The sequence below is a fragment of the Gnatocerus cornutus genome, chromosome 3 (genome assembly GCF_029298725.1).
Source record: "Gnatocerus cornutus isolate USDA-ARS CGAHR chromosome 3, icGnaCorn1.1, whole genome shotgun sequence".
Classification (NCBI taxonomy): domain Eukaryota; kingdom Metazoa; phylum Arthropoda; class Insecta; order Coleoptera; family Tenebrionidae; genus Gnatocerus; species Gnatocerus cornutus.
The window spans coordinates 20,704,022-20,718,873 of NC_142235.1; the positions used below are offsets into that span (position 1 = coordinate 20,704,022).

Consider the following 14,852-nt stretch of genomic DNA (forward strand, 5'->3'; position numbering starts at 1 on the left):
CCAATCATGAGCTCTGACGTTACTACAAACCAACACGATAATTTAATACATTCGTGGATTTTAAAAGTTTTGATGTGTTTTTGTTTTTTTTTAATTCATAGTCGAACGACTGGAGCTCCGCGATTATCTTTTGTTTACCTGAAAGAATGATTAATTAAGGAAGAATGCAAGGTGCGAGAGAGATGGAGTAATCATTCATAAAACGAAAGGCGACTGGATGGAGGTGAATTGGACTGGGCGCTCAGAGCCTGCTACGATTATTGTTTTTTTACGATGTTCAAATGTTCGGAAAATTTTAATGGTATGTGGGTGATTTACAATCAAGACGTCAACGTCATGGTAATAAAAGTGACAGTCAAAATGGCCTTGAACCTCCAATAATAGAACATTGTGAAGAGGGCAAAGGTTGCATGAACTGGAGCGCTTAAATATTGAAATAAGAAGTCACGTGGTCAAATTCGAGGGCAATAACTTCTTAATTCGGTAAAAGCAATAATCAAGCAAGCGTGTAATTGGATCAAGATACCATGAAAACATCTCGCGTGGATAAAATTCGCGAAAATTAGCTGCCGGTCGCTTTGGTCACTCGCCAGAATTCGCCGTTTTAGCCCTAATTACATAATTAATCGGTGTACGAACGACGATTTCGGGTTTAAATCGATGGAAATTGTGTTACTTACCTAAGAAATTCCCAATTTTGTTCCTAATTCCGTGAAAAAAAAAACTTCACTCACATAACCTCAAAATTCCGATAACCACAACCGATTTCTGTAAAATAACCGTAAAACAATCACGTTGGCACTTCATGTGGATAATTTAAACAATATTCAAGGTAGTGATTGAATATCGATCGATTTTGCATACAATTCACATTTTTAATTGAAAAAAAACCGATTATGAAGACAACGGAGTGGGCTGAGACGGACTACATTTGTTTGGTTAGATTCGGATGGATGCCGGTAAATTGGTCCGGGACGGGAGAGAGGGGCGCTTCTAGGGGGGTTCCACAGAGAACGCGAAACTAACAGGGTTAGAAATAGGGGTGTTCGAAACAAAAGGGATGAGAGGCGCTACTTGCAAATTTTCGCAATTTTTGGCAAGGGCGGTATTGAGATAGGGGGTAAATAAGGGGGATGAAAGTCAACTGGTCCTTGTCCTCGGTGGGTAAAAAAGAACACTTTTTGCGGAAGTGTCATAAAAAAAATATTTTTAATTATTGTGGTTATATACACACACCTAAGTTTGGCTATGCAAATTCCATGAATAATTTATTACCAAATAATTTTTTTCTCCCATCTTCTGTAAACAAAATCTAATCTAGACACCCGGCGGCCTTGTTTACCTTTATTTACAGCTGTAGTGCAACTTCAAGGTCATCCATACATAATTTGCTAATTTAGGTTTGAAAAAACTGGTTCTAAATGGTTCGAGCAAAGTTTCAGTCGCAAAATGTTAGTGGACGAGCAACAGTTTCCGATCATAATCCAAGAACTTGGGCAATCGAACGAGTCATTAGACCAGGATGTCGAGAATCTTCAAAAATGGATGAAGAGCCAACCGCACTTTCCGGAAATTCTAGGTAAAAACAACATTTTTTTATCGAACAATTTGAGCTTGTAATAATAATTGTGGATAAAACGTTGTATGGCATTCACTATTTTAGAATATCAAACTTTTTGTGTGGATAAAACCTTGTATGAAATCTTCAATAAACAATTCTTATTGGCGCTTTGTAGAGCCCAGAACAATAAAAAACTTCCTGGTCCTCAACAAGTTCAGCGTAGAAAAAACAAAACAAAAAATCGACGCCTACTTCACCGTGAAAACCGAGCTCGATGACATCTTCAGCGACTTTGATCCCAAATTACCTCACATGAGGGAAGTGCGCGAGATTATGTGAGTACCACTGGAACTATTCGTTTCACTGTTTTGGGACCTCAGATACTTCGTTCCGTTTCCGAAGCTACTCGACCATCGCCGAATCTTCTATTTCAAAGTGAGAAATCCAAGCTTGGGGGAAAAACTCGATCCGTGCAACATATTACGTCACAAAATGAACATCACGGAAATCAGACTAAGAAACGACGTTATGTTCGAAGAGTACTTCATTATCGACTGTCAAAACCTACCGCTGTCTTTTTATTTTAAGATAACGCCAACTGTCATTTTCAAGGCCATGATTATAATATACGAGGTGAGACTAAAAGAGGTGAATTTTCATAAATTTTGAGGTTACAGAAAGTGTACTCTTGCCGACTCAAAGGTTTCTACGTCATCAACTGCCCCCCCATAGCCGAGAAGTTAGTCGCTCTAGCAAAGAAAGTAATGAAACCGAAGTTAGCCGAACGAGTAAACAATTAGCGAGATTCAAACAAATTCTTCTTTGACATTTTTCAGATGAAATTCTACACAGATTGCAGCGTGCTAAATCGCGAACTTCCCGAAGAGTACGTCCCTGAAGACTACGGCGGGACAGGACCGTCTCTGGAAAAATTAAACGGTGGGACAATTCAGTACAGTTCGTTAATTTGTGTAGAAATGTTGGAGTGTCAGTTTCAGCAACACGAGGAGCTCTTCGCTCACTTGAAGACACTGAAAGTTGACGAAAACGTGAGACCTGCCAGTCTGAAGAACGACGATCTGTTTGGTTGCTATGGAAATTTCAAAAAACTCAACGTTGATTGACAACTCTTCTTTTGTTTGGGGGGGAAATATAGTTACAAAAAGATGTCGTCCTTTTTTTAACCTCCTGTAATTTGACGTTAGATCTGTCAATTGTTCTAAAATGGTGGATGCGCCGGGATAATTTCTCAAGTTTTGTTCTTTTGAGTTATCTGTCAATTCGGATTTCTAGAACAAGAACTCGACTATCAAATGCGATAAAAGTTAAAGTCCCTAGCGCTTATAAATCTTGAAAATTAAAAAATAATAATAATATTGGTGTATTCTGTGTTGCCTACATTCAGCAGATTTCTATATTATCGGCACTATGAAAACTTCAAAAACTCAACGTTGATTGACGACCCCTTCTTTTGTTTCGGGGAAAAATACTGTTGCAAAAAGATGCCGTCCTTTTTTTAACCTCCGCGTGGTTTGACGTTAGAGTTGTCAATTGTCAAAAATTGTGGATGCGTTGGGATAATTGCTCGAGTTTCTCTTTTTTCAGTTATCTGGGAATTCAAAGTTGTAAAATAAAAACTTAACTGTCAAATGCAGTAAAAGTTGAAGTCTATAGCGTTCGTGAACTTTGAAGATTAAAAAAAACAACAAACAAAAACATTTAGATGTTTTATGTGTTGCCTACATTTCGCATATTTCTACATTATCGGCATATTATAACAAACTTTTAGCAATAAAACAAGCGATGTTCTAATAAAGGTGACACGTATGTCTGAAATTGACAGTAAAACGTCAAATAATTGACGGATGTTGGGGAATGACGGATTTCCAGACATACGTTCGAAGAGTTACAGCCCACTGGATAAACATCTCGACTGAAAATTGATCTTTGGTTTGACAACTGACAGTTTACGAGTGGTAGCCAAAAAAACAATGAATTAATTTATTTTTGTCGTTTCTGTGGGTTTTTTATTGCAAAAGAATTGACCAATAAATTTTAAATTCTTGAGAGCGGACTTTAAGCAAAAAAGCTTGAGAAAAACGATCCCGAAGACTGCAGCATTAAATCTGTCTTAGAGATATGGGGCGTTTTGAAACTGAAAAATTAGTATCCGAATTTTAATCGCTTCTAATTTTTTTATTTGTAAACGTACATTAAAAACTGACCCAGTTTCAGATTTTCCGTGAAGTTCTGCGTAAAATGAGTAAAATGAGATATTTTAAAAATGTTTATTTTAAAGCTCAAGCAAAAATTGACGACATCTTCTGGTAAAATTTGTAATTTTGGTAATTTTAGTGCTACAGCTATAAAAATTGGAGAGGGTACTCTTATTAAATAGTTTATTTACTCTACTAAAGTGCAAAATTGTAGAGCAAAAGACTCAATTTTTACAAATTTTTATTTCATAGAACATCCAAAAATTGACGACATCTCTTGCAAAAATTCGTAACTTTGGTAATTTTAATGCTACAACTATGAAATTTGGGGAGATTACGTTTTTTGAACTGTTTATTAACTCCACCAAATTTCGAAATTGTAGAGCAAAAGACTCCAATTTTAGAAATTTTCATTTTTTAGAACAAGCCAAAATTGACGAAATCTATGGCAAAAATTCGTAACTTTGGTAATTTTAGTGCTACAACTATGAGATTTTGGGAGGTTACTCTGTTAACTTAGTTGATTAACTCTACCAAACTGCAAAATTGTAGAGCAAAAGACTGAAATTTTAGAAAATTTTATTTTTAAAAACAAGCAAAAATTGACAACATCTTATAGTAAAATTTGTAATTTTGGTAATTTTAGTACTACAGCTATGAAATTTGGGAAACTTACTCTCTTTAAATAGTTTATTAACTCTACCAAATTGCAAAATTGTAGAGCAAAAGACTCAAATTTTAGAAATTTTTATTTTTAAGAAGAAGCAAAAATTGCCCACATCTTTAGATAAAATTCGTAGTTTTAGTAATTTTAGTACTATAACTATGAAATTTGGGAAACTTACTCTCTTAAATAGTTTATTAACTCTATTAAATTGCAAAATTGTAGAGCAAAAGACTCAATTTTTAGAAATTTTTATTTCTTAGAACAATCCAAAATTTGTGGCAAAAATTTGTAACTTTGGTAATTTTAGTGCTACAACTATACAATTTAGGGAAATTACTTTTTTTGAATTGTTGTTTATTAACTTTGTTTAACAACATGACAGTTTAATCAACATCGAGCTTCTTAAAATTCCCATGGAACCCCAAAACGTCGTCATTTTCCAGTTTTTGGGGCCTCAACCCCTCGTCGACTTTCATCCGCAACAACTCCTCAAACCGGCCCTGGTATTCCCCCATCCTAATTCTGGCAATTTCTGGAACGAGAAATCAACCCGTGAACTGGAAACTTGACAATTACCGAAGAGCTCCTGCACGGATTTTTCGTCCCCGCCGTAGTCCTTCGGGATGCATTCTCTTGGCAGGAATTCCCTCAGGATGCTCGTGTCTTGGCACACTTTGATCTGATAATAAAATCGGTGATGGGGTGAAAACAGTGCTGCCAACTTACCCGTTCGAAAAGTTTCGGTTTTATTAAATTCTTCATCAGTTTTAGAATGAGTTCGATGAAAGGAGGACTGTTGACAATGAAGCACTTTTTCATTGGAAACGACAGGATTTTTTCATAGACGGTCAGAATCTTCATTAGCACAGGAGGAGAGAATTTTGACATCATTGAAAAAGTCAATCCGTCAAGATCGTAAATATGTAAGTCGCCAAACATGACGTCTTCTTTCAATCGAACTTCTTGAAGTAAATTGACCTGGGAAACTAAATGTAACAAATCTAATTCCTCAGCCTTGGTTTTATCAAGGATTTTAAAGATCCAAATTCTGTGCATTTCTTCGGTTATCTTAGGAACTGGTATCCAACACGCGATCTCTGCTGTGTGTTTAATGGCGTCACAACTGGGGTCCATATTGTCGAAAATATCTGGAATCCGCGCCCTCAGAGTGTAGTAATTATCGATTTTCTCTTTGGTTTTCTCAACACTGCACTTGTTGAGAAGAAGGAAATTCTCGATTCTTTTATCATCTAAAACGAGCGGATTATTGAAATCGCGATGTTGTACAACTCACCGAGAGTCTCTGGAAGGTGAAGTTGAGTTTCCATCCAATTCTTAAGAGTGGTGACGTCTTCACGCAGAGATGGAACTGTTCGTTGGTATTGATGAGCCACCAAAGAGAGCATGTTGGCTGGAACTATAATCCAAGAAGTCGCCATTGTTGTAGTGAAAAAAGTGAAGTCGTTACCATTTATATGGTTAAGTGACGTCTCCTTGATTACACAGCAAATAAATATATTCCAATTATTTCATATTTCTAATTTTACCGATAGAAATATCATGTATTTGGTAAAAATTTTAGCATCAAACATCATTATTTGTAGCACTAAAATAAACAAAATTATGAAATTTATTTATTAATTTAGCCAAAGATATCAATTTTTGCTTTATTTTAAAAATAAAAATTCCTAAAATTTGAATGTTTTGCTCTACAATTTTGAAATTTGGTGGAGATAATGAACCATTCAAAAAGATTAATTTCCCCAAATTTCATAATTGTAGTCCTAAAATTACCAAAATTACGAATTTAGCCAAAGAAGTGGTCAATTTTTGCTTATTCGTAAAAAGAAAAATTTCTAAAATTTGAAGCTTTTGCTCTACAATTTTGAAATTTGATGGAGTTAAATGAGTTACTCATCCAAATTTTGTAGCAGTAGCATTAAAATTATCAAAGTTACGAATTTTAGGCAAGGATGTCGTCAATTTTTGCTTGTTCTAAAAAATAAAAATTTCTAAAATTGTAGTCTTTTGCTCAACAACTTTTCAATTTGGTATAGTTAATAAACTGTTCAAATAAAGCGACTTGCCCAAATTTTATAGTTGTAGCACTAAAATAACCAAAATTACAAATTTTATTGATTAATTTAGTCAAAGATATCAATTTTTGCTTAATTTTGAAAATAAAAATTCTTAAAATTTGAATGTTTCGCTCTACAATTTTGAAATTTGGTGGAGTTAATATACAATTCAAAAAGAGTAATTTCCCCAAATTGCATAGTTGTAGCCCTAAAATTACCAAAATTATGAATTTTAGCCAAAAATGCATTCAATTTTTGCTTGTTTTTAAAAATAAAAATTCCTAAATTTGAGTCTTTTACTCTACAATTTTGAAATTTGGTGAAGTTAATAAACTATTCAAATAGAGTAATTTTCCCAAATTGCATAGTTGTAGCCCTAAAATTACCAAAATTATGAATTTTAGCCAAAGATGTCAAATTTTGTTTGTTCTTAAAAATAAAAATTCCTAAAATTGTAGTCTTTTGCTCTTTAATTTTTCAATTTGGTATAGTTAATAAACTGTTCAAATAAAACAACTTGCCCAAATTTTATAGCTGTAGGACTCCAATTACCAAAGTTACGAATTTTGGCTAAAGATGGCGTCAATATTTGCTTGTTCTAAGAAATAAAAAGTTCTAAAATTTGAGTTTTATGCGCCACAATTTTGAAATTTGGTGGAGTTAATGAACTATTTAAAAAGAGTAATTTCCTTAAATTGCATAGTTGTAGCCCTAAAATTATCAAAATTACGAATTTTAGTCAGAGATGTGGTCAATTTTTGCTTGTTCCTATAAACAAAATTTTTTAAAATTGTAGTCTTTTGCTCTACAACTTTTCAATTTGGTAAAGTTAATAAACTGTTCAAATAAAGCGACTTGCCCAAATTTCATAGTTGTAGCACTAATATAACCAAAATTACAAATTTTATTTATTAATTTAGCCAAAGATATAAATTTTTGCTTAATTTTGAAAATAAAAATTCTTAAAATTTGAGTGTTTTGCTCTACAATTTTGAAATTTGGTGGAGTAATTATACCATTCAAAAAGAGTAATTTCCCCAAATTGCATAGTTGTAGCCCTAAAATTACCAAAATTATGAATTTTAGCCAAAAATGCATTCAATTTTTGCTTGTTTTTAAAAGTAAAAATTCCTAAATTTGAGTCTTTTACTCTACAATTTTGAAATTTGGTGAAGTTAATAAACTATTCAAATAGAGTAATTTTCCCAAATTGCATAGTTGTACCCCTAAAATTACCACAATTACGAATTGTAGCCAAAGATGTCGTCAATTTTTGCTTGTTCTTAAAAATAAAAATTCCTAAAATTGTAGTCTTTTGCTCTTCAATTTTTCAATTTGGTATAGTTAATAAACTGTTCAAATAAAACAACTTGCCGAAATTTCATACCTGTAGCACTAAAATAACCAAAATTACGAATTTTATTTATTAATTTAGCCTAAGATATCACTTTTTGCTTAATTTAAAAAATAAAAATTCCTAAAATTTGAGTGTTTTGGTCTACAATTTTAAAATTAGGTGGAGTTAATAAACCATTCAAAAAGGGTGATTTCCTCAAATTGCATTGTTGTAGCCGTAAAATTACCAAAATTACGAATTTTAGCCAAAGATGCCCTCAATTTTTGCCTGTTTTTAAAAATAAAAATTCCTAAAATTTGAGTCTACTGCTCTACAATTTTGAAATTTGGTGGAGTCAATAATTTATTCAAAAGGAGTAACTTCCTCAAATTCCGTAGCTGTAGCTCTAGAATTACAAATATTACGAATTTTAGCCCAAGATGTAAATTTTTGTTTGTTCTTAAAAATAAAAATTACTAAAATTTGAGTCTTTTGCTCTACAATTTTGAAATTTTGGGGAGTTAATAATTAAATCAAAGAAAGTAACTTTCCCAAATTTCGTAGCGGTAGCTTTAGAATTGTGCAAATTACGAATTTTAGCCAAAGATGTGGTCAATTTTTGCTTGTTTTAAGAAATAAAAATTTTTGAAATTGGAGTCTTTTGCTCTACAATTTTGAAATTTAGTAGAGTTTATAAACAATTTAAAAAGAGTATCCTCCCCAAATTTCATAGCTGTAGCACTAAAATTACCAAAAGTACAAATTTTACTAGAAGATGTCGTCAATTTTTGCTTGAACTTGAAAAGAAACATTTCTAAAAGATCTCATTTTACTCAATTTACGCAGAATTTCACTCAGACCCAAAACGGGGTCAATTTTTAACGCACGTTTACAAATAAAGAAATTAGAAGCGATTAAAATTCAGATCTCTGAGCTTTTGAACAAATTGACTGAAAGTTCCTGAGGGACCTGTAGAACCAAATGTCTTATACAAACGTCCTGAGGGACTATTTTCAATTAATTCAATTATCGTAGAATGTAAATTGATTGACTTTTTTAATTAACCTGGAAAAATATAACAACAAAAAAAAAACAAAACTAATTAAATGTATAAGCACTTGGCAACTATGTCGATCAATGAAAATAACTTTTTATGCTAGAATTTCCACTAAACAAATGCTAAACCTGTTGATAAAATTAGAAATTAATATGAATTACTTAGAATTTGTTTATTTGCGGAGTTATCAAGGAGACGTCACTGATATAAATGGTAACAATTCCTTTTTTTTTTCACTACAACAATGGCAACTCCTTGGATTATAGTTCCAACCAACATGCTCTCTTTGGTGGCTCAGCTGCACCAACGAACAGTTCCATCTCTGCTTGAAGACGTCGCCACTCTTAAGAAGTGGATGAAAACTCAACTTCACCTTCCAGAGACTCTCGGTGAGTTGTACAACATTGCGATTTCAATAATCCGCTCGTTTTAGATGATAAAAGAATCGAGAATTTTCTCCTTCTCAACAAGTGCAGTGTTGAGAAAGCCAAAGAGAAAATCGATAATTACTACACTCTGAGGGCGCGAATTCCGGAGATTTTCGACAACATGGACCCCAGTTGTGACGCCATTAAACACACAGCAGAGATCGCGTGTTGGATACCAGTTCCTAAGATAACCGAAGAAATGCACAGGATTTGGATCTTCAAAATCCTTGATAAAAGCAAAGCCGAGAAATCAGATTTTTTTCATTTAGCATCCCAGGTGAATCTACTCCAAGAAGTTCGATTGAAAGAGGACGTCATGTTTGGAGATTTACATATTTACGATCTTGATGGATTCACTTTGTCAATGATGCCAAAGTTCGCTCCTCCTGTGGTAATGAAGATCCTCACCGTCTACGAAAAAATCCTTTCGTTTCCAATGAAAAAGTGCTTCATTGTCAACAGTCCTCCTTTCATCGAACTCATTCTAAAACTGATGAAGAATTTTATAAAACCGAAACTTTTCGAACGGGTAAGTTGGCAGCACTGTTTTCACCCCATTACCGATTTTATTATCAGATCAAAGTGTGCCAAGACACGAGCATCCTGAGGGAATCTTTGCCAAGAGAATGCATCCCGAAGGACTACGGCGGGGACGAAAAATCCGTGCAGGAGCTCTTTGGTAATTGTCAAGTTTCCAGTTCACGGGTTGACTTCTCGTTTCCAGAAATTGCCAGAATTAGGATGGGGGAATACCAGGGCCGGTTTGAGGAGTTGTTGCGGATGAAAGTCGACGAGGAGTTGAGGCCCGGAAAACTGAAAAATGACGACGTTTTGGGGTTCCATGGGAATTTTAAGAAGCTCGATGTTGACTAAACTCTCTTGTTGTCAAATAAAAGTTTTGTTATACAATTTTGCAATTTGATGGAGTTAATAAACTATTCAAAAAAAATAATTTCCCTGAATTTCATAGTTGTAGCACTAAAATTACCAAAATTACGAATTTTAGCCAATGATGTGGTCAATTTTTGCTTGTTCGTAAAAACAAAAATTTCTAAAATTGGAGTCTCTTGCTCTACAATTTTGAAATTTGGTGGAGTTTATAAACTATTCAAGAAGAGTAACTTTCCCAAATTTCGTAGCTCTAGCAATAAAATTACTAAAGTTACGAATTTTAGACAAAGATGTGGTCAATTTTTGCTTATTTTATAAAATAAAAATTTCTAAAATTGGGGATTTTTGCTCTACAATTTAGAAATTTGGTGGAGTTAATAAACTATCCAAAATAAATTACCTCCCTGAATTTCGTAGTTGTAGCACTAAAATTACCAAAATTACAAATTTTTGTCAAACATGTCATCAATTTTTGCTAATTCTAAAAAATAAAATTTTTAAAATTGGAGTCTGTTGCATTACAGTTTTGAAATTTGACAGAGTTAATAAACCATTTAAGAAGAGTAACTTCCCTAAATTTCATAGCTGTAGCACTAAAATTACCAAAGTTACGAATTTTAGACAAAGATGTGGTCAATTTTTGCTTGTTCTAAAAAATAAAAACTTCTAAAATTGGAGTCTTTTGCTCTACAATTTTAAAATTTGGTGGAGTTAATAAACTGTTCATGAAGAGTAATTTCCCCAAATTTCGTAGTTGTAGCACTAAATATACCAAAGTTACAAATTTTAGATAAAGATGTGGTACAATTTTTGCTGGTTCTAAAAAATAACGATTTCTAAAATTGGAGTTTTTTGCTCTACAATTTTGAAATTTGGTGGAGTTATTAAACTATTTAAGAAAAGTAACTTCCCCAAATTTCGTAGCTGTAACATTAAAATTACTAAAGTTACGAATTTTAGACAAAGATGTGGTCAATTTTTGCTTATTTTATAAAATAAAAATTTCTAAAATTTTAGTTTTTTGCTCTACAATTTAGAAATTTGGTGGAGTTAATAAACTATCTAAAATAAGTTACCTCCTTGAATTTCGTAGTTGTAGCACTAAAATTACCAAAATTACAAATTTTTATCAAACATGTCGTCAATTTTTGCTAATTCTAAAAAATAAAATTTTTAAAATTGGAGTCTGTTGCATTACAGTTTTGAAATTTGATAGAGTTAATAAACCATTCAAGAAGAGTAACTTCCCTAAATTTCGTAGCTGTAGCACTAAAATTACCAAAGTTACGAATTTTAGACAAAGATGTGGTCAATTTTTGCTTGTTCTAAAAAATAACAATTTCTAAAATTGGAGTTTTTTGCTCTACAATTTTGAAATTTGGTGGAGTTATTAAACTATTTAAGGAAAGTAACTTCCCCAAATTTCGTAGCTGTAACATTAAAATTACCAAAGTTACAAATTTTAGACAAAAATGTGGTCAATTTTTGCTTATTTTATAAAATAAAAATTTCTAAAATTGGGGTTTTTTGCTCTACAATTTAGAAATTTGGTGGAGTTAATAAACTATCCAAAATAAGTTACCTCCCTAAATTTCGTAGTTGTAGCACTAAAATTACCAAAATTACAAATTTTTGTCAAACATGTCGTCAATTTTTGCTAATTCTAAAAAATAAAATTTTTAAAATTGGAGTCTGTTGCATTACAGTTTTGAAATTTGATAGAGTTAATAAACCATTCAAGAAGAGTAACTTCCCTAAATTTCGTAGCTGTAGCACTAAAATTACTAAAATTACGAATTTTAGACAAAGATGTCGACAATTTTTGCTTGTTCTAAAAAATAAAATTTTCTAAAATTGAAGTCTCTTGCTCTACAATTTTGAAATTTGGTGGAGTTAATAAACAATTCAAGAAAATAGTAATAATAATATAATATAATATAATATAATAATTTTAGACAAAGATGTTGTCAATTTTTGCTTGTTCGTAAAAGAAAATTTATTGGATCAGTTCTTGGTGTTGACAAATTATTAAAATTACAATTTATTCCCAAACACCAAATTTTAACAAAAAAAACATTTTTTGTTAAAATTTGGTGTTTGGGAATAAATTGTAATTTTAATAACTTGTTCGTAACAACAAAAATTTTTTAAATTATAGTTTTTTGCTCTATAATTTTGCAATTTGATAGAGTTAATAATCTGTTTAAAATAAATAACCTTTGTTTATTTTTTCAGTCGAGTGAGCTTACTCTCCGAACGTATGTCTAGATATCCGTCATTCCCCAAAATCCGTGAGTTATTTCACGTTTTACCGTCGAGCTCAGACATACGTGCGGTCCCACCCACTAGATAAAATCTTCAATTGATCATTCTGTATAACTAGTCAAAGTCACTCCGTGTTGTGGGTTCGTCGCTTATTTTTTTAGTTGAATTCTCCTCTTATCTCCCAAACTATCAGACCGATTCAGCATAATTTTTATATTTCCCAACAAAATTCGTACAAAAACACGTTAATTAGTCCACATCAAGCTTCTTGAAGTTCCCGTGGAACCCCAACACCTCATCATTCTCCAGCTTCTCCGGCCGAAGACCTTCATCGACTTTCATTCCAAGAAGCTGGTCGCACCGTTTCTGGTACTCCCTCATCTTTATTTTCTCCACCTCTGCAACAACAAATGAGATGAGGGGAGACTTCAACTCCCAGTCTTACCGAAGAGCTCCTCCACGGACTTTTCGTCCCCACCGTAGTCCTTCGGGAGACACTGTCGCGGTAAGACTTCCCTCAGGATACTGGTATCTTGACAAACTTTGATCTGAAATCCCGGAATGAGAAGATACAGTGCTGCCAACTCACCCGGTTAAATATCTTTGGTTTGATGACGGTTTTTAGGATTGTTAAGAAGCTTCCTATGTATCCAGGACTGTTGACCAGATAGAACTGTTTCATCGGGAACGACAGGACTTTCTCGTAGATCATAAACATCTTCGTAACCACAGGAAGAGTAAACTTGGACATCAACGCCAAGGTCATACCTTTAACATCAATGATGATGACCTCTCCAAACATGACGTCTTCTCGAAACCTCATTTCTTGCAGCACCCAAACTTGGGCCATAATAAGAAACGGCTCCATCTTCTCAAACCTCTCCAAATCCAGACTTTTCATTATCCAGACTCTGTAAAACTCCGGAGTGACCTTTGGAAGAGCCACCCAACACGCCAATTTTCCCGTTTCTTGGAAAGCGACACTCTGCGGGTTCATCTGGGTGTAAACCTCTGGAACTTTGTTTCGCAGCGTGTAGTACATGTCGATTCTTTGCTTCGCTCGTTCAACACTGCACTTGTTGAGAGTTAAGAAGTTCTGGAGGTGTTTGTCGTCTGAAGAAAAAAAAGTCATGCGCGAGTTATGGAGGTGTCGAGCTCACCGAGGATCTCCGGGAGGTGGGGTTGTGTCTTCATCCAGTTCTTAAGCGTGGCGACGTCCTCCAGGAGGGATGGTACAGTTCGGTTGTAGTGTTGGGCTACCAGAGACAGCATGTCTTCGGGGACTATGAGCCACGGAGTCATTGTGTTTTTTGTTAAAGTGTTACTTCTTCACGTTGCACCTAGTTTCACACTGGTGCTTTGACTTTTTTTTTCTTGTTTACCTTTACCTGGAAATTGTTTTTTAATTGTCAGGAAAACGTATTTTAAAACAAAGTCAGTTTTTATATGTACCTAAACTAGTTTTCACAAGTTCAAGGACTTCCTAGTCTTTTTGAAATGCAATTTAAACTAGAATTACTGGTAATTAAAATGGTGATTAGTTCTTTGTAAACAACAAATTATAGCTACTACGAATTTTTTTAACTGACAATGTTAACACTTCTTACAGTTCTTATGAGTCTCGATGAAGACAATTTTCAGTCATGTTAACCCTTGCAATGCGATGCTGAAGACATCGAATCTTCTTGGTGCTTCATTTTCCACAGCTCTACAAAAAAGTTTCAGTGTTGTGGGTTCGTCGCTTAATATTTTTTTTTGTTGAAATCTCCTATTATCTCCTGATCTTAATAAAATTTTGCACACGTATAGATGGCAAATGCTTTTTCTTAAATCAAGTTAAAAAATGAGATTAGTTTAACACCCTGGTAAGATTTGTCGCTTTTATTTACTCATTCACCGGAGATTTCATCAGTAAGCGACGAACCTTGACTAATTAAATTAATTTAATTTTTAATAGCAGTTTTATTTTTTATTAATATACAAGAATTCAATCAACAATGAGCTTTGTAAAACTTCTATAAAACCCCAAAACGCTCATTTTTTCCAGTTTTTTGAGTTTCAAGCTTTCATTCGCTTTTAACTTATTTAAGACGTCGAATTTTTCTTGGTGCCGCTCTAACTTTTTGTTCCACAGTTCTACAAAAAAAGTCAGTATTATGGGTTCGTCGCTTATTTTTTTTTAGTTAAAATCTCCGATTATCTCCTGAACTATCACACCGATTTAGATAAAATTTTGCACACGTGTATAGATGGCAAATGTTTCTTTTTGATTTCAGTAAAAAAGTGAGATCTGGCAAAATTTGTTGCGTTTATTTCATCATTCACCGGAGATTTCATCAGTAAGCGACGAACC

At 33.5% G+C, this 14,852-nt stretch overlaps 4 protein-coding genes across 4 annotated transcripts; 2 read left to right on the top strand and 2 right to left on the bottom strand.

Moving 5' to 3' along the window:
- The first annotated feature begins 4 nt into the window (after nucleotides 1-4).
- Nucleotides 5-2,728, top strand: LOC148178016 (retinol-binding protein pinta-like). Its single transcript, XM_088033183.1, has 7 exons — nucleotides 5-223; nucleotides 1,401-1,579; nucleotides 1,737-1,896; nucleotides 1,942-2,194; nucleotides 2,239-2,349; nucleotides 2,398-2,500; nucleotides 2,537-2,728. The coding sequence occupies exons 2-7, from the start codon at nucleotides 1,450-1,452 to the stop codon at nucleotides 2,683-2,685; spliced, it is 906 nt and encodes a 301-aa protein (XP_087889309.1). The 5' UTR covers nucleotides 5-223; nucleotides 1,401-1,449; the 3' UTR covers nucleotides 2,686-2,728.
- A 2,017-nt stretch (nucleotides 2,729-4,745) lies between these two features.
- LOC148178017 (alpha-tocopherol transfer protein-like) lies at nucleotides 4,746-5,920 on the bottom strand. The gene is made up of 4 exons (XM_088032756.1): nucleotides 5,739-5,920; nucleotides 5,171-5,694; nucleotides 5,021-5,123; nucleotides 4,746-4,976 (listed from the first exon to the last, which is right to left on the bottom strand). The coding sequence occupies exons 1-4, from the start codon at nucleotides 5,881-5,883 to the stop codon at nucleotides 4,828-4,830; spliced, it is 921 nt and encodes a 306-aa protein (XP_087888882.1). The 5' UTR covers nucleotides 5,884-5,920; the 3' UTR covers nucleotides 4,746-4,827.
- Nucleotides 5,921-9,155: 3,235 nt separating this feature from the next.
- Nucleotides 9,156-10,252, top strand: LOC148178018 (alpha-tocopherol transfer protein-like). The gene is made up of 4 exons (XM_088032763.1): nucleotides 9,156-9,304; nucleotides 9,349-9,872; nucleotides 9,920-10,022; nucleotides 10,068-10,252. The coding sequence occupies exons 1-4, from the start codon at nucleotides 9,160-9,162 to the stop codon at nucleotides 10,214-10,216; spliced, it is 921 nt and encodes a 306-aa protein (XP_087888889.1). The 5' UTR covers nucleotides 9,156-9,159; the 3' UTR covers nucleotides 10,217-10,252.
- Nucleotides 10,253-12,697: 2,445 nt separating this feature from the next.
- Nucleotides 12,698-13,942, bottom strand: LOC148178019 (alpha-tocopherol transfer protein-like). The gene is made up of 4 exons (XM_088032374.1): nucleotides 13,660-13,942; nucleotides 13,089-13,612; nucleotides 12,945-13,047; nucleotides 12,698-12,897 (listed from the first exon to the last, which is right to left on the bottom strand). The coding sequence occupies exons 1-4, from the start codon at nucleotides 13,799-13,801 to the stop codon at nucleotides 12,749-12,751; spliced, it is 918 nt and encodes a 305-aa protein (XP_087888500.1). The 5' UTR covers nucleotides 13,802-13,942; the 3' UTR covers nucleotides 12,698-12,748.
- Nucleotides 13,943-14,852: the final 910 nt, after the last annotated feature.